The sequence below is a fragment of the Anas acuta genome, chromosome 9 (assembly GCF_963932015.1).
Source record: "Anas acuta chromosome 9, bAnaAcu1.1, whole genome shotgun sequence".
Classification (NCBI taxonomy): Eukaryota; Metazoa; Chordata; class Aves; order Anseriformes; family Anatidae; genus Anas; species Anas acuta.
The window spans coordinates 17,905,451-17,927,618 of NC_088987.1; the positions used below are offsets into that span (position 1 = coordinate 17,905,451).

Here is a 22,168-nt window from a genome sequence, read left to right on the forward strand (position 1 = left end):
TGACGTGAGGTTTGGCTGGCATGTAGGTGTCTAAAATAGCTGTCCTGAAGGAGTCCATTTAGCTGCCGTCAAAGCCCTGGAAGGGGTATTAATTTAAAAATAAAAATAAAATAAGTCTTGGCTACCTGGCAGCATGGTGGGCCTGGGGCTTGCCCGGCTGTGCCAGGCCTGGGGGGCTGCACCCTGCTGCGGAGGGAGAGGGAGCCACTGGGGAGGGTGGGTGGCTGTGCTGGCAGGGGGAGGCCACTCGCAGGGCCAGGTTGTGGATCCTGCTTCTGCAATTTGCTGATGCTTTTTTTGTAGTTTGTTTGGTTTTGGTTTTCCATTTGGCTGAGAGAAGCGGGGGACCCAAACTGCACTGCTTTTTCCACACAAGAGGTTAAATTCGTATTCCCTGGTGTCCTGTGCAGTGCTGAAGCCCTTGGACTGTGGGCACTTGGGGCTGGAAGCGTTCCTGCTTGTCCCGTTGAAGGTTTTAGAGATAATGGTCAAGGTGGGTGAAAGGAAGCACGTTCTTACAGTCCAGTAAGGCCCCAAATGTTAGAAGCCTGTTTTTTGCAGTCATCACTTCAGGGTAATTTATATACTTTCTGAAATGCCTTTTGGATAAAATTCTTCCCCCAACCTGCTCAGGTCTAGGGAGTTCAGGGCCTGGCCTCCCAACCCCAAGGCGCACGGTGCAGAGGAGCCTTCCCTGCAGCTGCTGCTGTGCAAGGAGCAAGGGAAAGGCCTCGTGGCCTGCCTGCCAGAGAGCAGGGCAGTGCGTTCCCAGTGCAAACAGGCTTTGTTTCCTCCCTGACTGTGGGTGTTGGAAGGGAACACGGTTTGATTTTCATGCCGGCTGCTAGCATTTTCCTTTGCAGCTAGCTGAAGACATTGAATAGCAAGTATGCTGTGCCAGGCGGCACTTTACGTGTATGTCTTGAGCTGGGCTGGAAGCAGCCTGCATGCTATCTCTGCCACAGCAACGTGTCGAGAGTGTAGGTATGGTTCTCATAATCGTGCTTTCTCTTCCATGGCCAGATGCCTAAAAGGTCACTGATGGTGAATCTAGCTCATACAAACTTTATTCAGAGTTATTGAACTTCATTGCTCTCGACACTTAATTTTTTTTCTCCACTTTTCTAAAGAAAGTCACAATGCGCCATGCAAAGTAACAGCCTTGATGTTTTAATAAACATAGAATTGATGGATCAGCATTTTAAGAACACTTTTTTTTTTTTTTTTAAATCTTATTTCATTATATGATTGGTTCAGAGTAACTTTCCATACTGTCTTTAACAGCACCATCTAGTGGCTCTCAGGTAATGTTAACATTAATCATGGCTAAAACTGTTTCTTAAAATATTATAGGATATGCTATGTTTGGTTTATTTTATTACAAATACCAAAGGAGGCACATGGATTCTGTATCGGTAAATATGGCATAAAACCACAGACCTTGACAAAAACATGTTGCTGAGCTCTCACACGTTCTGTGTGTGTGTGGCAGACTAGTGCAGAATCCAGGGTTGTAATTGCATGTATATTTCATCTGAATAAATATTTGAGTACTCTAGAAGAGGGGTATTTCCTCATTCCTGTAATATGTTTTAAGAATCCTAGTTGTCATGCAAAATTTTCTATTAAAGAATATTTAATAGAAATAATCTGCTCTTGCATCGAACCTCCTGGCATGTATGTAGAGTCAGGAGAGATCAGTGAAGTCACTCACTGGAAGAACTGCCTTCTGAACAGCATGAGGAATTTAAAATATTATTGAAGGCTTAGGAGTGTGAACTTTCATTTTTATTTATTCTGTCTCAGCAAACAGAGAAGATTGGTATTTCAGCAGTGTATGAGTGGGTCGAAATACCTTCCGTGTTCAACCAGGGAAGCTTCAAAACATAACCAAAGGTGATCTCCTTCTGTTAAAAGCCTTTACACAGAGTGCAGTACTAATGAAGAGTTTGTGGAGTGATGTGTGATGACCTTGGGAGTACCACTAGGATTCCTGCGAAGGAGTTTCTAAGTGGGCAAAGTATCCTGCCTGTCCTTCCTTCCCTTCCCCAGCCGGCATCTGGTAGGAACAGCAGCATACACAATGTGCTGCTTTTCATTAGTGATAAGTGAAAGGCATTAAGTGGAAGGCCAGGCAGAGATAGGGAGCTCCATTTTCATTGCAGTAACAGCTGATGATTCAACATCAGCTCTTCCTCATAATGTTGTGGCATCTGAGCTATCTAGAAAATCCAATTCCCTCCGTTAGGTGATCCCTTTGGCTAAACATGGTGTTCACATGCATTTACATTTATTTACGACAAGCCTTGTCATCAACAATTTAGCATTGGCTTCACCGAGTAGAAGCAGAACTTTTCTTGACCATTTGTTAAGGCATTCTGCAGAGTGACTGCAGCTGGAGGACAGAAAACTCTCTAGAGAAGAGTTTTCTGTGTTTTCCATTTGATTTGTCCTCTGATTGCATAGAATAAAAATCACATGGAAAATATGAAGCTGAAGCAATTGTACTGCAGGCTATTTATTTCTAAGCAATATAGATTACTTAAAAAAAAAAAAAAAAAAAAAAGAAAAAGAAAACGGGAAAAATGCAAAATAAGATGTATTGGAAAAGCCTAAATTAAGAGATTGTAGGGTGCAATTTGACATAACAGGAGGCAAGGTGCTGCCCTGGCTGTCTCAAAAGATGTGTGCTCCCTAGCTAACTGGGGCTAGTAGGCATGGTTGGCCAGGTCACTGTTACTTCTTCTACACTTCTACTTGCTTTCCCCACACTGTCTGTTTGAGTTGTAAGCTCTTGACAACAGATTTTTGTCAGTCTCTTCCTTACTTTGCATGACCTGATACTGTAGTGAGCATCATGAACTGCAGCCTCAGCAGGTACGTGTCCCCCCAGCTCTCCTCACTGCTGCGAAGCTGTATTTGCAGCAGCTTGGAGGGTACCCTCGTGCGGGAGAACTTGGAGTCACAGTAAATGTGGCCTGTGTTTTTCCACAGGAATGGTATCTATTTGGTGTATTTCCACCGAGCTTTCTGCTTCATATCTGGAATGAAAGTGAAATAGCAAGTGATGAAAATAGGGATAAAAATGATGAGGAGGATTTATGCGTATAATAATCATCTCCAGTTATTAAGGCTTTGCCGTACCCTTTTTCAGAGATATTTATATGAGTCAGTGAGATCTGATGACTTGCTCAAGGTCACAGAGCAAGTTTGTGGCAGAGACAGAAATAGAAATTGCATCTTGAATGTCAGTACAGTATCATATTCACAGGCTTTCATTTGTACAGCCTTGAAAACACTGTTGTGCTGGATGATGCAACAAGGCCACAGGCTATGAAGAAAGATGGAAGCACCCAAAAATAAGTTAGCAATGCATACTGGGTTTTAAAAAATCTGCTTTTCCATCTTTCTCCAGCTTTAGATTGGCATAACTTTGTTAACTTGAGTAAAACTAAGGTTACACAGAATTACAGAAACAGTAGTGAACTGTTTCTGGGATTCTTCATGCCTTGATAAAGAAACTGGCAAACACTCTCCCCAGGCAACCTTGATACAATCATCCTCGCTAACTGGTGACAGGTAGGATGTGTGCAGAGCTGAGCCTACTTCACTTCTAAGAGCAGGGAAGTAAAGTTTGTCCTGTGAGCATGCTGCTGTGGTACCAGTGTTTGGAGCTGCCCTATTACTGTGTGAAAACTCTCCTTGCTTTTGGCCCTGTCACAGTGACATAAACTCTACTTCCCTGAGCAAGAAAGCTACATCTGACTTAGTGCTGAATAGTGTACAAGCCCAGTTCAAAATGTTAGTCCAAGAGCTACTCTGGGGCAGCAGAAATAATGTAAGTATTTCCAGGATCTTTGCAGGAGAAACAGAAGCCAAATAATCTACTGCAGCCATGCTCAGCTTCAAGAGGCATGTGGAAATGGAGAAGTAGCTCATGCCAGTTTGTTAAAAGGAAGCTGAAAGTTACAGGTAGCATGAATACTACACTGGAGGCAGAGAATAAATGTTTCCCCCTTACTGAGAAATAGTTCAGAAAGGACAGAAAAAGATGTGTGAGTGCTTAATAGCAGCATTAGTGGTTGCTGTTGAAAGCAAGAAAGAGTCCTTTTAAAGCCTAAAGCTTTATCTAAATAAGGAAAATACAAAAGGTTTATAAAATCTGTCAGGTTAAATAAGGTATAATACTGTAAAAAGAGTTGGAGGACCACTTGTAAACAGGCATCAGAACTAGTAAAAGATAAATGTTCAAAAACATCAGCATTGGGGAGTATGCCAGAATAATCTGTAGAGCTGGTAAATTCATTCGTTGCATCTGTTGCTCGTTGGGAAGAACTGGTAGTTCCCAAGATGGAATTCTTTCTGATAAATTCTTCTTTAAGAAATGTCTTTCAAATTTAATAATTTGTAGGGGAATTTATATATCCAATAGAAAAAGTTGCTAAGCAGTTTGTTAATTAACCCCAGCTTTCTGCAGGAATTTAAGAATGAGATAGCAAGACTAACCAAGATGTGGTGATGCATAAATGTACTTGTACCTGAGGACTGAAAGATGGCAAATTTGACCTGACTTTCTTAAAAGGTGGAAGAGGAAGCACAGGCTGATGAGCTTGAGATATGTAAAAGGAAAAAATGTTAGTCAGTGTATTGGAAGAAAAAATTAAAAAATGGTGGCTACAGGGATGAACTTCTTTCAAGGTCGGGAATTAGCCTGGCTTTTGGAAAGAAAAGTCGGATGTCAAAATGTTGGAGCCTTTCTAATGAGTTAGCAGATGTATCTGTTCTGGGACCTGTGGTGGTGTGCATATGCATAAGCGATCTGTTAAGAGCTGGAATTCCTGATGTCATTCATTACTGCACGGAATAACTTTGAATTATTAATGGTGACTGAAGATTTTTTTTAAGAACGTAATGAAACTGAGTGACTGCAGTAAAATACAAATGAAAAGTGGTGTAGGTAATGTGATGTATATGGAGGAGGAGTGAATCTGAGAGAGTGAGGGGTGGACTCTGAGCTGGTTCTTGAGTAAACTCCTGGGCTGTGATATAAATGCCATCTCAGTGTTCAGGAGTGGCCCTATAGGTTTGTCAGATATTAGAATTATTAGGGCAATAATGGAGAGCAAATTTGGCATGGCATTACATTCTTTATGTGCTAGTTTTAAAGCAGAACTCCTGTCTCCTGAATACCAGTGTGCAGGTAGGAGCCTGTGGCTCCCCAGTCTGCCCTGTTCATACTAAAACTGAGTGAGGGGAGAGAAGCAGTGGGGCTGATTCAAAGCTTGAAAAGGGCTTTATGAAATAAATTAATAGGTAGAGATAGATGTCTCTAATTGCAAGAGCTGGGGAGCATTAAGCTGGCAGGAGACTGGTTGAGGGTAAGTGTTGCTTTTCGTATGACCCAGTCTTCCATTCCTTCCAGGTTACCTCGTTTTGGCCACAGTCATAGGCAGCACACAGTGGCCTGTGTGGATGTTTGTATCTCCTGCTGTAGTTGTCTTGTGTGGCTTGATGTCATTTGGGAAACTTAACCGAGTACTAATGGAGCTGTTAACTGCAGGGCTGGCCTCCCATCCATATGTCAGCTCGTTGTCGTTAGTGCTAATTCAGGGTCAGAAATCAAGCAGATGAGAGTCGACAGCTGCTTATCCTGCCCAAGCTGCTTGTGTTCAGTTTCTAGGAGTAAATTTATTTTGTCATTACTTCAGAGCCACTGCTTGTGCGGGGAGCAGTGGGAAGGTCTGCGAGCATTTCCACAGCCACGTGTGAATGGCTGCACCCCCAGCCCAGACAGGCAGAAATCCAGGCTGTGTCTGCAGTCTTGCTGGGGAACAGTGATACAGCGGCAGGAAATTGTAGCCCTGAGCAATGAAATGGGAATGTTGTGTTTTGGTTTCAGCAGTATATTGAAAATCAAAATGTTGTACGTAATTCTAAAAGACTACAGAAGCCAAAAGATAAAAGCAAGAGCATCCCATGTGTTTTTACAACATTCAAACAACTACAACTAAAGCTGGGCCACTGCCAGCCTTTATCAAAAGGCTATGTTGGTTTTTTTTTGCATTCCAAGCAAAAAAAAGGACAAAATGACAAAGAACATACCAACCCTTTATATACAACTAGAGGATGAAAAATCTCCAAAACTATTGAATTTTTTCTTTGAAGAGTCTTTTCATGTTCCATTCAGAGATGAAAGCTGAGAGTTGGTGCAGGTACAGACCTAATGGGTTAAGTGACTAGTGAGAACACGTGTCAGCACATGAAAGGTGCTAGCAATGGTGTGTTTATCTGAAGGAAATGCTGTTCCTTGTAAAGAGTGATTTGATGGAAAATGTTTTGGGGAATTGGTGAGTTTCATTTGTCCTGAAAAAGCTGAGAGGTTTTGCATTCCTGAGTGCCTGGCTGTCACTGTTGATCTATATCCAGGTAACTTAGTTTTTAGAATTCAGAGGTGTGCAATTGGACTGTGTTTTTGATACCCTTCAGTACCTTGCTGGTGTTCCCTTCACCGAAAGATGTGCAGGTAAGATAGGTTGTGTGGCCTCTGGTTAGGACACAAGACTGATCTTAATGCACTTTTCAAAGTTGGACCTAAGAACTGTAATCATATGTGATTCAAATTTTCACAGGTGTAGTCCCGGTACCAAGTAGTTGCATGTGCTGCAGTGCTGTTCAAGAAGCCTGTTGGACCTGTAGTTGTTCAGGCTTTATGGTGTCACTAGTATACATGGAATAGGTCAGTAGTGGCTGAACACTTGTGAGCAGAGAAACTAAGAAAGGTTCAACTTTATTTTTTATTCACCTTAAAGCTCAATAATCAATAATTCTTCTTTATTTAAAAAGAAGATCAGTGTTTTATAATGATGGTTTGGATGCACTTTGCTGCTGCAAATGTAGAAACGTAGATGAAGAGTACAGGTCCCTACCAAGGATTGTTACTTGTCTCGCTGGAGAGAAGATCTGAGCTTGGGTCTGTGTCTTTCTGTTCTGTTACTTGCCACCTATTTGAGATGAGACTATAAGAAATACTTAAAATATAATAAACTATCTACCAGGAACAATTGCATGCTTTTTCTAAGGTCCTGATGGTTAAAAATGGACTTCTTTCCCTTGTGGTGTGTTGATTTTTTTTTGTTTGTTTGTTTTTTTATGAATTTGCACCACATATAATTTCAAAATCTTTAATAGCCTTGAAAATGCTTATTCATATCACGACACAATATACTGCTTAAATAAGCAGTTATTTCATAACAGTAATTTCCAAAAGCAGTAGACAAAGGTGGACTCAATTTTGTTATACGCCAATTTCATTAGGTAGCTGAATTTTCAAGCAGGAGACAAACATGGAAATACAGATATTACAAAATAAATCAGTGCAAATTTTAATTTTCTAATTGCTTATATTCTGGAGAAGTTCAGTGTTTGTCTCCCTAGATAATGCAGGAGCTCTCTGGGAGTTATGTGAACAAGGGTGAGCAAGTACAATATTCATACACCTTGAAATATTTGAAAGTACAGTTCAGTTGGTCATAAACCAGATAATTTTAGTTAAATGTTTGCATATTTTATGCATAAAATTTCATGGATCACATAGTTGGTGTTATAAGGTAAATTTTTGGCACTGTGTCCAAACTGCCATTTTATATGGGAGATTGTGGATAAAATAAACGTCAGTGATGTTTATTGAATGTGCAGAAACCGGCATTCGGTGGAATCAAGAAATTATCCTTCACCTTCCACTGCCTCAGAAAAAAAAATCATTTTTTTGGACCAAGCTTTCTGAGGAAAAAATATATAACCAGTTTTTGTTGACCGCAAGTGAAGATGAAAATAAGAGACCGTAGAAATGTTGATTATTAAACCTAGAAAGATCAGATTCAGATACGGTAATGTGTGAATTGAATGATAAAATGCTGGCAAAGAGCATACATGGCATGAATCATCCCGGTAAAATGGAGAAAACTATTTAACCACATGAAAAAAATTATACTCTCACATAAAAAGTTGCTAGTTTGTTTTACTTTATCTGGCACTTTATTATTCCTGAAGTTTTAAAGAACTCTGGCCTCTTAGCTCCTATGATGAGTGCTCTAATTATGAACATTAAGAATGTCTTCTGATTGTTTTGAGTTAGCTAATAACTTGATATGTTAGCTAATAACTTGATAACTTTATTTTATGCTAAATAAATCAAGCAGTTCCCAACCCAAATGAAGTGTCTGTCTTTAGAAATACTGTAGGCTCCCTCTCTGCTGTGCAAAATGGGTCTGAACAGCTGGAACAAATGTTATTGTCACTAAATTATAAATTACAACTGTCAAGAATAAAACATTTAGTTCCAGCACTCAAGAAATAGATTTTTAAGAAGTCTTCTCATTTATCAGTTTAGCCATTGATTATGTGTTTAAGGTCATTGAATCAGAGCAGTGATGAGTGGAATTCTTGATTTCTCAAATACCCAGCTAAATGTACCCATAGTTTCACATCTAAAAACTTGGTAATCCTTAAAAATGCCCCAAAGCATCTAAGGAGCTAATGCTGTATGTAACCAAGTATGTACTGCCTTTCTGATTACTAGTAATGTTTCCTGAGCAGGAGAGGAGGATCCGTGAGCCTCCATGAGCCCCTTACTTGTCTGGTTTCCAGCCTGTCTAGTGCTAAAACAGTGCCATCTGAGCTTCCCAAAGGTGGTGACTGCCTTGATGGTTTAGTGAGTGCTGGGAGGTCGGGGCTGGGGTCAGGCTGAGCTGTCTTGCATTAAACACCTATCTGACAATCTCCTTTTCTTTAGTGCAAGAAGCAGGAGGAGGAAGGTTCCTGTATAATCCAAAATAGATATGATTTTCCATTGCAAAGCCTGCTGCTGTTCCTCAGGCTTGTCTTGAGATGTATCCTGAAATAACCATGAATATTTGATCCAGTATGTTTTTCAGTGTTGGTCTCTGCATGGTGTTTTTACAATTTTATTTTCTGTGTACATGGATGGCTTCAGTCTCCACGAGAATAGAGGGGGCTACCAGTTGCAGTCTTCTCGAGTTTTGTGCCTGTTTTCACAAATCTGTACTAATTAAGGTCATTTTGACCAGAAGGTTAAGGAATATCTGCAGTACGCTTATGATACTGCTGTGCTTACATACTGTTTCTGCGTTCAAGATTTCTGTTTGTGAAACTACTGATTCAACACCTTTCAGGTGCCATTTCAATGGAAATAACTAAGATGTGCAAAGATCTCCTTTTGACACGATACACAGTTGGGAGGAACTATAAAGGAGGATAAATGTGTTCTTGTGCTGCAGAAATACGTGAAAACTGTTTTTCCTGAAGATATACTGAGGGGTTACATGTATTGCCTTTGATGCCTTTTATGATGCTTCCTGCAAAGATTTAAGAAATGTTGGTGTTTAGTGAATGTCTATTGGAAAGCATTCTGTCTTTATCTGTCCAGCTATCAGACCTCTTAAAACTTGTAGGAACCGACTTATCTTTGAGATTTCTGTGACTGCATTCAAGTAAGTCTTCAAAAATTGTGTGTAGTCTCAAGAGGGAGAGGGACACAGTCTTTACATGTTTCCTTAAACAACAACAAAAAACAAAATAACAGATAGAAATATCTTACCATTAGTGTGAAGTCTGTTATTGTTCTCTTTCTGAATGTTCTTCCCTAGCCTGTTAATTCTCAATAACTGCACAATTTGTATTAACGAGACAAACAGTACCACTGCAGAAGAGACAGGTTTATGAGAGATAAATGTGTTTGAGAACACCATTCCTACTAAAATGTGTTTTAGATTCCATTTTATTTTAGAATGGAATTTAGGAGACATCTCAACTAAGTTATCCACCTTTAAATATCAGTAAAACCAACTTGAAGAAAAAAAAAAAAGAATTCAAGTCAGTAATTGCAGCTAGAGAAAGTAGTAGAAATTGGCACTTTTGGGCTGAACATGAGAAGAAAGGCAGAAATACTTATTTATCAGGTGTAGCTTGATAGCTCAGCAATTTTTTAAACAAAGTGATCCTCTTTCTGCCTGAGGAATATCTCTTAGCTACTCAGTTCTCTTCAAAGGTACTCAGTAAACACCTCTGTGTGCTGCTGAAAACTCTGAATTCAGTACTGTAGTAGGGAACCCAGAAGTTGTGATGTGGTGTTTTTTCTTCCTCTAGTGACAGAGCACCCAAATAATCTCTGCATGGACTGGTTTCACGTGCAAATTCATGTTGAGAAAATGTTTCTGGAGTAAACTAGGTTATTCCATTGCAGAAAACAAGAGAGGTATGTTGACTAAATGGGCTGGGATGAAGCTTTTCCTCCGTTTTTCTTGCTTCCTCTTTCGTTTGAGGGAAGGAGGGACTGAATGGTTCCTGCCAGACCTTTTGTGTCCTCTGCAGACGTCTCTGGTTTGATGCTTCCTTAATGGCTCCACTGATGTGTCGTGTTCTTGTCCCTTCCTTCTTTCTGGGCATCCTCTGCCTCCCTGTAGCATTCTCAAGGGTTAGTAGTGGTGGGAAGAGCAAGAAGAGCCTTTTCTGCAAAGACCTGTGCTTGCGATGGGGCTGGGCCTGGCACTTGTAGTCTTGTGAACCTGGTGTGTCTTCGTGGGCACCTGGCCCTTTCCTCTGCAGCTGGGAGTGCTTGGGGGTGGTCCTGAGCAAGGAAGGGGCTGTGGCCTCCTGTGTAGGGGAAGCTCCAGGCTGGCTGGTGACTGCAAGGGAGAGCTGAGGCGAGGCTGGCCTCCAGAGCAAGCCAGGAGGTGTTGTGTCAGTATGGGGGGCGGGGAGGCTTATATTGATGAAGTACCTTCTATCTATCGTTCTATTTGCAGCCAGACCATTGCTGCAACTTGTTTGGCTTGAACTGTCTTTGCTGGAGCCCCTTCACAGGACACCGTATTTCAATCCATAATGCTGAAAGGAGAATATTGCTGTCTTTGGGTGGTAACTCTGCATAGAGCCTTCTTCCAAAGCGGAGGCTGAGCATCAGCTTCTGGTAGGAGAAGGTAGTTCGAGGCCACAACCACTTTTAAGTTATTCTTTAATAAATATATTCCTTTAATGATAGTAAAACCAAAAAAGTGTTGGGCTAAATGTTTGTGCTCCAGTCCTGATTTGGTTGGTCTGTCTCTGCCTTGACTCTTCTCCGAGTTGTTCAAGTGCCCACGTGCTGAGGCTCTGCTTCTGCTCAGCACAGCACTGGGGGTCAGCTTCCTGCTTGGTGGTCAGGTCTGCTTTGTTAAATAGCAGTGCCTCCTTTCTTCTTTTTTCTTTTTTGAGGGGTGGGTGTTTTGCGTGTATTTATGTCTTAGTGTGAGTGTCCAAGAAGCGATAGTCATGTAGACAAAAAACCAAAACCACTTTATTTGTACAGGGAAATGCCCAAAGCGAGCCGCAGCACACTGTGCTCCCCCTGGAGCATCTGTCCCCAGGCCGGGATCAGGGCTGTGGCCGGCTGTAGGGGCTGTGGCGCTGGGGCAGCACCCTGCCACGGCCGGCTCTCCTCTCCGGTGGTGAGGGTGAGGAGCTGGGAGCTGCAAGGGGAGGCAGGAAGGTCAGCGGATCTGCCCACCCTGCCTGGCCTGCAGAGGGCACGGAGGGCTCTGCCGCCCCGAGGCTGAGCACGCCGTGCCCCTTACCAGTGCCAGTGCCCGGGCCAGCGCAGCCAGCGCACTCCCACTGCTGCGTGGTGTCCCCAAGGCCGGAGCATCGGCGGTGGGTCCCGCTGGCGGCACAGGAGGAGCAGAGCAGCAGCTGCCAGGGCCTGGGGAAGAAGTTGTGCTGGTGAGCACGCAGAGCCCAGCAGGCAGTGGCGCCACAAAGGCCCCCAAGGCTCCAGAAGCATTGCTCACGGCGCCCCAGCAGAGGGGAAGGTGCCTGGGCAGAGCCCCAGCAGCCACTGCACGGCTTGCTGGAGATGTGGCTCACAGCCCCCAGCAGCCGGGGAGCTGCTGCTGTGGATGCTCACCCTTCCTCTTGCCACTGCTCGCGGCCTCCCCTGTACAGGCACTGCCTGGCATCGCAGCGGCCATACAGCTGTGGCAGTGCCGGCTCCTCCTCCTCGTCTTGCTCCCAAGCCGGCTTTCTTCAAGAGAAAGTAGGAAAGAAAGGTCACGAGCTCCTGGGGCACTCACTCAGCAAGTGTCAGTGCTGATGCTGGGACAGGGCTCAGGGGCATCCCTGGCGGCAGGCCAGCATCCTCCTGTCCCCCAGGCAGGCAGCCCCTTTTGTTGGGGACAGTCTGCCTGGAGGGATTAGGGCCTGGGGCTGTGCCCTCTCCTGCCTTGAGTGGGGTGGGAAGGAAGGAAGGAAGGAAGGAAGGAAGGAAAGAAGGAAGGAACGCACTTGTTGGGCACGCGGATTCCCATCTGCAGCATCTCAGGGAGAAAGCGCTCCCGGTCCCGGCAGTGAGGACACGCAAAGTGCCTGAGGCCCGCCCGAAGCGCCTGTCCCTGTGGAAGAGAGACTCCCCGTGTGAGCAGGACGCCGCTGCGGGCGCATGGTGTCCCTGCGGGCTGGCAGAGGGAAGGGCCTCCTACCTGGATGCAGCCCCGGTGGAACCAGGCGTGCTTGCAGGAGGGGCACACCATGGTGGTGTAGGAGAGGCTGTCCTCCACCACCTCCATGCAGATGATGCACGTGGTGTGCCCCTCCTGCAGCGTCTCCACGCTCTGCTGCGGGCGGTGCTCCCAGCAGAAGGAGCTGCGTGAGGACGGAAGAGTTGAGTGAGGCCAGGGACCACGCGTGCCACAGCGGGGACTCTGCCTGCAGGGCGCAGGCTGAGGGGGCTGCAGCCCAAGCTAGGGCAGCTCGTACCTGTAGTCCCCAAAGAACTGCGAGATGCAGCCCCGCTGGGAGCTGCAGGGCAGGTGGAAGCGGCGCGAGCACCGCTTCTGCCAGCAGGCGACGGTGGCCCCCTTCTTGCGGCAGACGCAGCAGCACTGCAAAGAGCACAGCAGCCCCGTCAGGGACGTGGCCGGGGCCACTGGCACTTGCCCGGAGCTTGTCCAGAGCCTCGAGGATTTCTTTGCCAGGGCTTGGGCTCAGCTGCCACAAGCCTCGTCTGCTCCAAAAAAGCCCTCACCTTGCGAGCTGCCCGACCCGCTACCCGCCTGATATCCGCGCAGAGGAATCCGAAGATTCCTTCCCCTTCAGCGCCTCGCTGGTACAGGCCCTGGGCTGGAAACTGGAAGAGAGCAAAGCCCCGCAGCTGCTCAGGGCAAGGAGATAGGGACCGTGGTGGGGAGGCTGTGCTGGCAGCGCAGCAGGAGGAGGTGACAGCCAGCGAGCAGCGCGCTGGGGATGACCCAGTCCTGTGGGCTCCAGGTGCCAGGCAAGGGCTTGGGGAAAGGCGCGGGCAGCCGCGGGGAGCTCACCAGGCAGTGCACGTGGGCGCAGACCCCGTCCACCTGCAACATCGGCCCGCAGCCATCCAAGCTGGTGTCCGAGCGGTGGCACAGCACGCACTCTGGGGGAGGCAGGGCGGCAGCCATGGATGAGAGCATCCCCCCACTGAGCACCTGGCAGGTGTCCCCGAGGGCCGCCCGCAAGGGCCTGCTCGGGGGCTCCTGGCAGGGCGTCCCCGGCTGTCCACAGCCCAAGCGGCTCTGCACAGCCCCAGGGGGTGCTCAGGGCCCTCCACCTCCAGGGAGCTGCTGGGGCATCTGCTCTCACCGTCCTCCTGTGCCTCAGGGGCCTTCTCCTCCTCTCCGGCAGCCATGCTGCGCAGCAACTCCTCGCCTCGCCTGGCCTCGCCTCGCTGCCAGGAGCTGCTGCCTCCACGCCTGGCGCTCACCAGAGACGCAAAGTCCCCCCCAGACTCGCCTGTGTCACTGGTGTCATAGTGCTCCCTCCGTGTCACTAGGAGACCATGGAGTGGTGGATGATGCGGCAGGGCCCAGGAGCTCCCCCAGCCTCACAGACACCCCCTGGGCTTCCAAGCCCACGGTGCAGCCTCTTCATCCCCGTGAATGGCCGTGGTGGCTTGGCCTAGGCTGGCGGCCAGGTGCCCACCCAGCTGCTGTCTCGTTCCCTCCTCAGCTGGGGAAGGGAGAGAAAATTCGAGGGAGAAACCCTCGTGGCTTGTGAGGAGGGCACAGGGAGATGGCTCACGGGCTGCAGGAGAAGCAGAGAAGTGAGAAACAAAGAAACAAAAGGAAACACCACCACCAACACCTTTCCCCCACCCGTCCTCTTCCCCCTCTTCCCCCCGAGTGGCGTAGGAGAATGCGGGAATGGTGGCTGCGGTCAGTCTGTAGCACTTGGTCTCTGCCGCTGCTTCTCGGTCACTCTTGTCCCCTGCTCCAACGTGGGGTCCCTCCCGCAGGTGCCGTCCTTCCCAAACTGATCCGGCGTGGGCTTCCCACAGGCAGCAGCTCCTCGAGAACTGCTCCAGTATGGCTCCGTCCCACAGGCTCCATCCCTCAGGAGCACACTGCTCCAGCCCGGGTCCCCCCCGGGCAGCAGCTCCCCCTCCATCCCCTGCTCTTGCATGGGCTCCTCTCCACGGGCTACAGGGCTGGCCCAGAATCTGCTCCGGCAGGGGTCTTGCACAGGCCACAGCCTCTGTCACTGCAGGGCCACCTGCTCCAGCGGGGGCTCCTCCACGGGCTGCAGCGTGGAGCCCTGCTCCACTGTGGTACTCCATGGGCTGCAGGGGGACAGCCTGCTGCACCAGGGGCCTCTCCACAGGCTGCAGGGGACTTGGGCTGCGTGCCTGGAGCACCTCTCCTCCTCTCTCCTTCTTCACTGATCTTGGCGCCTGCAAGGCTGTTTCTCACTCCTTTCCCTCTCCCAGCTGCTGTGTAGACATGTTTGTTTTGGTTGCTTGGTTGGTTTTTGTTTTTTTCCCCTGTCTTTAATATGCTCTCCCAGAGTCGTTGCTTGTTGGCTTGGCTCTGGCCAGCAGCGGGGCCCTCATCTAACATGGGGCAGCTTCTGGAGTCTTCTCACAGAAGCCACCCCTACGTCCCCCCACTACGAAAACCTTGGCATGTAAACCCACTACAACCACAAACGCTTTAACTTGTGGATGTAACTTATGTTTCAAATTTAGAATTAGATTTTCAAATTTAATAGAGTTTGCCAAGTAAAGGCTAGGTCTGATCCCCGTTCGGCATTTCTTTATTCTGGATTTAGTTTTAATATTAGCTTTTGGATCCTGCTCTGGCCAGTCAGCATCACTTGTAGGTGCTGTTCCGGGAAGATGCAACGTAGACACTGCTCTGACATTATCTCAAAGGACTTAATATCACAGAATCACACAGAATCACAGAATTTCTAGGTTGGAAGAGACCTCAAGATCATCGAGTCCAACCTCTGACCTAACACTAACAGTCCTCCACTAAACCATATCCCTAAGCTCTACATCTAAACGTCTTTTAAAGACTTCCAGGGATGGTGACTCCACCACTTCCCTGGGCAGCCTGTTCCAGTGCCTCACAACCCTTTCAGTAAAGAAGTTCTTCCTAACATCTAACCTAAAACTCCCCTGGCGCAACTTAAGCCCATTCCCCCTCGTCCTGTCACCAGGCACGTGGGAGAACAGGCCAACCCCCACCTCACTACAGCCTCCTTTAAGGTCCCTGTAGAGAGCGATAAGGTCACCCCTGAGCCTCCTCTTCTCCAGGCTGAACAAGCCCAGCTCCCTCAGCCGCTCCTCGTAGGACTTGTTCTCCAGGCCCCTCACCAGCTTCGTCACCCTTCTCTGGACCCGCTCAAGCACCTCGATGTCCTTCTTGTAGCGAGGGGCCCAAAACTGAACACAGTACTCGAGGTGCAGCCTCACCAGAGCCGAGTACAGGGGGACGATCACCTCCCTAGCCCTGCTGGTCACAGTGTTTCTGATACAAGCCAGGATGCCGTTGGCCTTCTTGGCCACCTGAGCACACTGCTGGCTCATATTCAGCCGACTGTCCACCATCACTCCCAGGTCCTTCTCTGCCTGGCAGCTCTCCAACCACTCCTCTCCCAGCCTGTAGCTCTGCTTGGGGTTATTGCGCCCCAGGTGCAGGACCCGGCACTTGGCCTTGTTGAACTTCATGCAGTTGACCTCAGCCCATCGGTGCAGCCTATCCAGATCCTCCTGCAGAGCCTTCCTACCCTCGAGCAGATCGACACACGCACCTAGCTTGGTGTCATCTGCAAACTTACTGAGGGTGCACTCAATGCCCTCGTCCAGATCATCGATGAAGATATTAAAGAGGACTGGCCCCAGCACCGAGCCCTGGGGGACGCCACTAAATATCACATATTTAGTGGCTGTAAAACTATATAGCCTGGGAGTACTAATTTCTAATTTCATATTGTGCAAATTCACAATTTTAAGTTTACATTTTGACTACTCTTCACTTACTGAAGTATATCTGTAGATCGGTAGGTAACTGTGCTTGTGTCATTGCCTTGCTTTAAGCTCCCTCCCCCATGTGGTCTCATAGGGTTCAGAAACCAGAAGACAAAAAGAGTACTTTTTAACACTAGCTTTGATTTTTTGTTTTTTTTTGTTGGTTGGTTGGTTGGTTGGCTTTTTTGGGGGAAATGTTTTATTTGGATTTTTGGGGGGTTCTTGTGTTTTGCGTGTTGTTATTGAGTGATTTGAAGCCTGAGTTGTGATTATTGAAAACTTGAAATTAGCAGAAATACTAAGTTCTACCATCTATGCTTTTACTCACCAAGTATACAAATGTCAATATAGATACTTTATTTGCTACTTAATTGATAAAATGTGAAAAGGTGCTTTTTAGATTTCAAGGTACTGTAGTCCTCCATATGCTGCTTAGTCTTTGTTTTTCCAGTGAGAAAATATTTTTCCATGGTAATGGCAACCGTAAATGTACTTTTGGATTGAAGTGTGGGTGTATCAAGAAATAGCTCTCCCTTTGTATCTGTTCACAACAGAAAGTATATGACAAGGACTTCAGCTCTGGTTTTGGAAGTAACTTGTAGATGAGCCTAAATGAAATGACATAATTAGTCTGCTTAAATATCATGACTTGTTTCTTGCACTGTTTCACCTTTCTTCAAAATCTGAAAGTTTCACTTTTTAAGAGTTTACATGTAAACAAGAAATTTTACATCCCTTCATTTCAGAACCATGAAGGGTAAGATGAGGATACCAACAGCTGTGTGTGGAAACACTTCAGTACCGGTGTCATTGGGTTTGTGCTTTCGCTCCCCTCCCTGTCCACTAAGAAACTGCTCTGTAAATACGCGTTTGTAGAAGGCATGTGAATCCTGAAATAATTTTTAGCCCTTCTTTATGACCGTTAATGATTGCATAATAGAATTCAGTGAGGGTGGCTTGGTCACTAATAGCTACATATGTGAAGCATAAACATGTCAATCCTTTAAGCTTTAATGACATTTCTTTTCTTGTGGTATGCTTCCCTGAACCACGATGAGCATTGCTGCAGAGCTCATGCCTGACTTAGGGGGAAACTATTCTATTTCTATAAAAGAGAAGTTTTCTTTTTTGCTACTATTACTTTTTAATATATTAACTATTTCACATTTTTCTTCATATTTTCTTTTGAAGTCAATTATTTTAAATTAGCTCATGAAATGTTTTGAAGAATAAATGATTTCCTTTTTACTTTGAACTAAAGGAAAAGTAATTAAGTAGTGCTGAACTGAACAAACACCCATTACTTCGAGGTACTGCAGAATTATATCCCTATAATGTTTTATAGGTCAGTCAAGCTGCAAATTACCCAGGAAACCCCTCAGGTAGACCTTCTGCTAATGATCTGACATGGCTGCCTGCTTTTAAACCAAGAACTATCAGTTGAAGATCTGTGCTGTAGTGAAGAAGGAATGCTTTTAAACTATTTTTTTTTTTTTAATATGAGAATATTATTTTTAAGATGTATTTTTCATAGCTCTTCTGAATGTAGTTCCACCCTGAATGCAGATTGTGTTAAATGTTGAAAATGTTAACTTAGAAAAATGTTTAAATAACCAAATACATCTAGTTTGCTGAAACAGCAGATTATGCTTACCATACATGTAATAGTAGATAGCTGTCTGCCTGTGAAATTTGAGTGAGCTGTCTTCCAGATTCAAATTGTTTGGACGTGGTCAAAGAGAAATACAGCCAACAATAGTGTGGCCCTTTACACTGTTAACTCATGTTTTCCTTCCATCTGTCTGTCCATCCTCACAGTCTGTTAACTGGCAAACATAAAGTGTATTTTATAGCTAGATTATCAGCTGGGAGCACTGTGCATAGAATTTGTTTATTTTGTATATTTTCTCTCTGAAAGGGGTATTACCAGCTGTTGTGCCCTCACTGTCTTCGCATCCATTAATTGTTTGTTTCCTCTTCTGCAGACACATCCTTGCAAGGCATCAATTTTGCTGGCAGATGTATAATGTGGAAAATATTCCTCTTTCATTTTAGTACTAGAAATGGTCACTTCGTAAGTTCTTTAAAATCTTTTTGGTAGTAACACTATGTTGTAACTGTGATATCTATAGGTAAAGTATGCCTAAGTGATTTAAATGGAGAAAAAACACCAGCTGAAAAAACAGAAGACTTTTCCTGCACAAGATCACCATCTGTTCTAGTGTCATGAAAAAGGAACTACTGGAATGTTAATTGGCATAGTAATTTAACCTCACAAGCATGAACCTCAGTGTTTTAACTTCTGCAGTGTCCTAAATCTGTGTATTAGAAAGCCTGAGAAAGGTTTAGTCAGTCCATATTACTTAAAAATGTTTGCAAATGGGGCAGTGTTGTTGTAAATTGAGCCTCAGTTGTTTACGCTGTCATTCAGAAATGCGTTAGGTCTAGTGTCACAAAGCTTGCAGTATGAGGTGCTATCTAAAGTAGCACACAGGATGCATGTCCCAGTATCAAGTCTGTGACTTTCAGTTACTATCAATGTACAATCCATGACTAGCTTTGTTAGCTTGTTAATGAGCAGATCTGGTCATTATTAGCAGAAAACTTGCTGCTCGTATGCTTAACACAAATTTGAAGTTTTTTTTTTTTTTTTTTTTTTTTTTCTTATAGGAATAGTATTGACTGTTAACTCTGTTTATTTGCACTGGTGGTTCCTGTTACATTTTTTTTTTCTTCCTGTTTATAGATGCCTGTGCTAAGACTTTAGAAACTTATATGACAAACTCTGCCAAGACAAATAAGATATTTTTACAGTTTGCATGTGTGATAGATTCTTTTTTGGAACAGCTTAATATATTGGTGGGATTTAAAGATGTGCTGAATCTAATCTTCCAGGAGCTGAGGAAGTATTCATTAGAATGCATTGTCTCTTGCCGAGTTTGACCTTCACTACCCTGATGGAGTTCAATGCAATTTTGCAGCTGTCTTCATTCTGCTTTTCTTCCTTTGGTGATAATAAAAGTGAAGCAGTTTGCATGTCCAGCCTTAGTCCTCTGCAGTCTTGATGCTTTCCTGCTATCCAGACTCTTGCTGCAGTCACTGTCCCTGTGCCTTCAAATCTCTTTGTCTTGGCTTCTAGTTTTGACAAGCAAGTAATGAAGTAGTTTTGCCTTCTGTATTGCCCTCAGGCTTAGGATCTTGTGCTGCATATTGTTTTGTATAGCAATTCTATCCTGATTTTCAGAACTTGACAGTTACTGCAGTCTGTGCTTTCTGCAGAAGTAAATGTTCCCTTTTAATAATTTTTATTATTAGCAGCTCTGATCCCATGGAGGAATACTTAAGGTTAGCACTGGAACAGCAGTAGTTTTTAAACTAACAATAAAGTACAATGCTGACAGTGGCCTTATCAACACCCAGTCACTAATGTTAGGGCTAGGAAATGAGGGAGAGAGATCTACTTTTATCTTTTCCAGCTCTTAAAGTTAGCAGAACGACATGATGCCTGAAGTCTGTGCTGGTTATTGCATTGCAATAGTTGGAAATGTAACTTAGAAACATGCTTGCCACAATAATACAAGAGAATGGATATTTTTTAATTATCATATCCCATGCAGAAGAAGTCCACTTTATTTGCATGTAACTACATGTACAGTGCTATGCACTATGACCTAAAAGTTTCACTGGATTCCAAGAGAATTAATATTGGTAGAAAACAATACATTATTTTTTTTCCAGAACAATCACATGTAAACACCCTCCTACCCCTGAACTTCTTCATAGCTCTTGTGTTTTTTCTAGTATTAGTTCGAACTGAGAATTCATTGTGCAGTGTCACAGATGTTGGCTTGGTTGTGACTGGAGGAAGTGATTGTTGGTACCATTTATCCTGTGTACAGATAAGGCTTCCAAAGCCTGAATGATGACGTTTCCACTTAATTTACTCAGCTTTCCTGATCATCTTTTTATGTCTGAGATTGTGCCTAGGCTCAACACATCTTTCTGAGACATGCAAGGCAACTGACTATGTTGACATTGGTCCATTGGGTGGATGCTGGTTCTTTACTCTTCTGTTTGTGAACCTTTAGAAGTGTTGCTCATAACTGATTGATAGATGAGGCTCTAAAACAGCTATAATTAAGATAGTGTTCATACTGCCATAATTCCAGGGTAAAGCAATTTTATTTACCAGGAGTACTTAATAGTTACAGCAATCCAAGCTACATTTCGATTAGTCACAGGAGGACCTGACAGAACATGGATGTTAACATTAAGCATTCAATATGTTAATTTGTAAACCTGTCATATTTTCCATGGTGGTGGTAAATGATGTTAAATAGCTTTTTCAATAGATTAATTAGTGGTAACCTTTTGGGTTGATGTATCTGCCACAATTTTTGCAATATGTTTTGATTTATTTATCTTTTAAGCAAATCAAGTGTTAGGATTTATATTGGGCTCATCAGAAAGATTTGGGATTTTATTAAAAAAAAATTAGAAAAATTCTTGAATTGCTTTGTGTTAAATATGGTGCCTAAAGTTTCTCAGCCACTATGTCAGATTTCATCAGGAAATATTTTTGTCCTCAAACAAAATCTGATCCTTTAACTATTAAAGGAAAACTAGAGTTATGAGAGGCAGTGACAATTTTGAATTGTTTCTAAAATTTCTACCAACATATAAAAGTGAAATTCTTTTCTGTGCCACTGTTGCTTTATCCTCCTCCATCAAAGAGGATATTCTACATGGTTAGCAAGGAGCTCAGAATCACCTGTATAAATTAAGAGGTGAAGAAGAACTAAGTTAATGATCGTGTAAGCAGAGAATTTAGCTGAGGATTGAATTTCAATATAGACCTTCTTTTTTGGTTGCTTTAATGACATACCTTCCATGCCAATGTATGGTTCTTGAGATAAGATTTCTACAGAGAAATCTTAGCTTACAGTTTCTTGTCCAAGGAGCTGCTACAGCCCTGTTGACTAAACAGCAGGGTTAATTTCAGCTGGCATTGACTATTACACTTCTGTGAAAATCTGTTATCATGCATGCTCAGGCAGCAAGGTTGAGAAACACACAAGAAAAGATGCTAGAATACCTCAGTGCATCAAAGTGAGGTGAACTCTGTAATTTGGTTAGGTTTGCTAGCAGTATATTAATTCTGTTAGCATAATTAACAGTAGCAATGGGCACCTGACTGTGAAGGCATAGTATGGGCTTGTCCTAAATGTACACAGGATGGGCAGAGGTAACTTCAGTTCCTAGCTGTGGAGTTTGTACTGCTGTGTTTGACAGGTATCTTCGTTAACCTGTACTGCTACATTTGACAGGTAACTTTGTTATCTAGGCTGTAATGAGATGCCTGCTGCACTGTGCCCCTTCCTGTGTTCTGCTGGGTGGATGGAAGTGAAGTGTGCATTTCAAAACAAGGTATTGTTTTATCTTACCTCTAGCAAAAGGTGCTAGACATGCATATGTTACAAACCACTTGATTGTGTTGATGAGGCTATTTACTAAGTAAAAATAGTTTATTTGTACATACTGCTTGTGGAAACCTAGCAGCAAAATCTTTCCTGTGCCTTTCAATAAATGGAAAATCTTTTGTCTTCAGTGAGCACAAGAAGAAGTACTTCTCACTTTTCAATTTGGTGGCAATGGGCTTATATTTTACAGGGGTAAAGCAAGTGTTAGAAAGTCTAATCTCAGATTGTGAATTTACAGTTTGTGACTTGAGCTGTGACCAACCAAGTACTGATGGAATAGCATTTTCCGTTCTTCAGGAGACACCGTTTCAGTGTTTCCCAGTGCTAAGGTGAAGCAGGTTGCAGTTTGTGTGCT

General features: G+C 44.3%; 2 protein-coding genes across 2 annotated transcripts in view; one reads left to right on the plus strand and one right to left on the minus strand.

The window, feature by feature from the left end:
- OTOS (otospiralin) overlaps positions 1 to 22,168 on the plus strand; it is a 475,301-nt gene that overhangs the window by 205,963 nt on the left and 247,170 nt on the right. The gene's annotated exons all lie outside the window — the stretch shown is intronic.
- LOC137861223 (PHD finger protein 7-like) lies at positions 11,956 to 13,484 on the minus strand. Its single transcript, XM_068692375.1, has 5 exons — positions 13,368 to 13,484; positions 12,808 to 12,932; positions 12,531 to 12,693; positions 12,337 to 12,443; positions 11,956 to 12,076 (listed from the first exon to the last, which is right to left on the minus strand). The coding sequence occupies exons 1-5, from the start codon at positions 13,482 to 13,484 to the stop codon at positions 11,956 to 11,958; spliced, it is 633 nt and encodes a 210-aa protein (XP_068548476.1).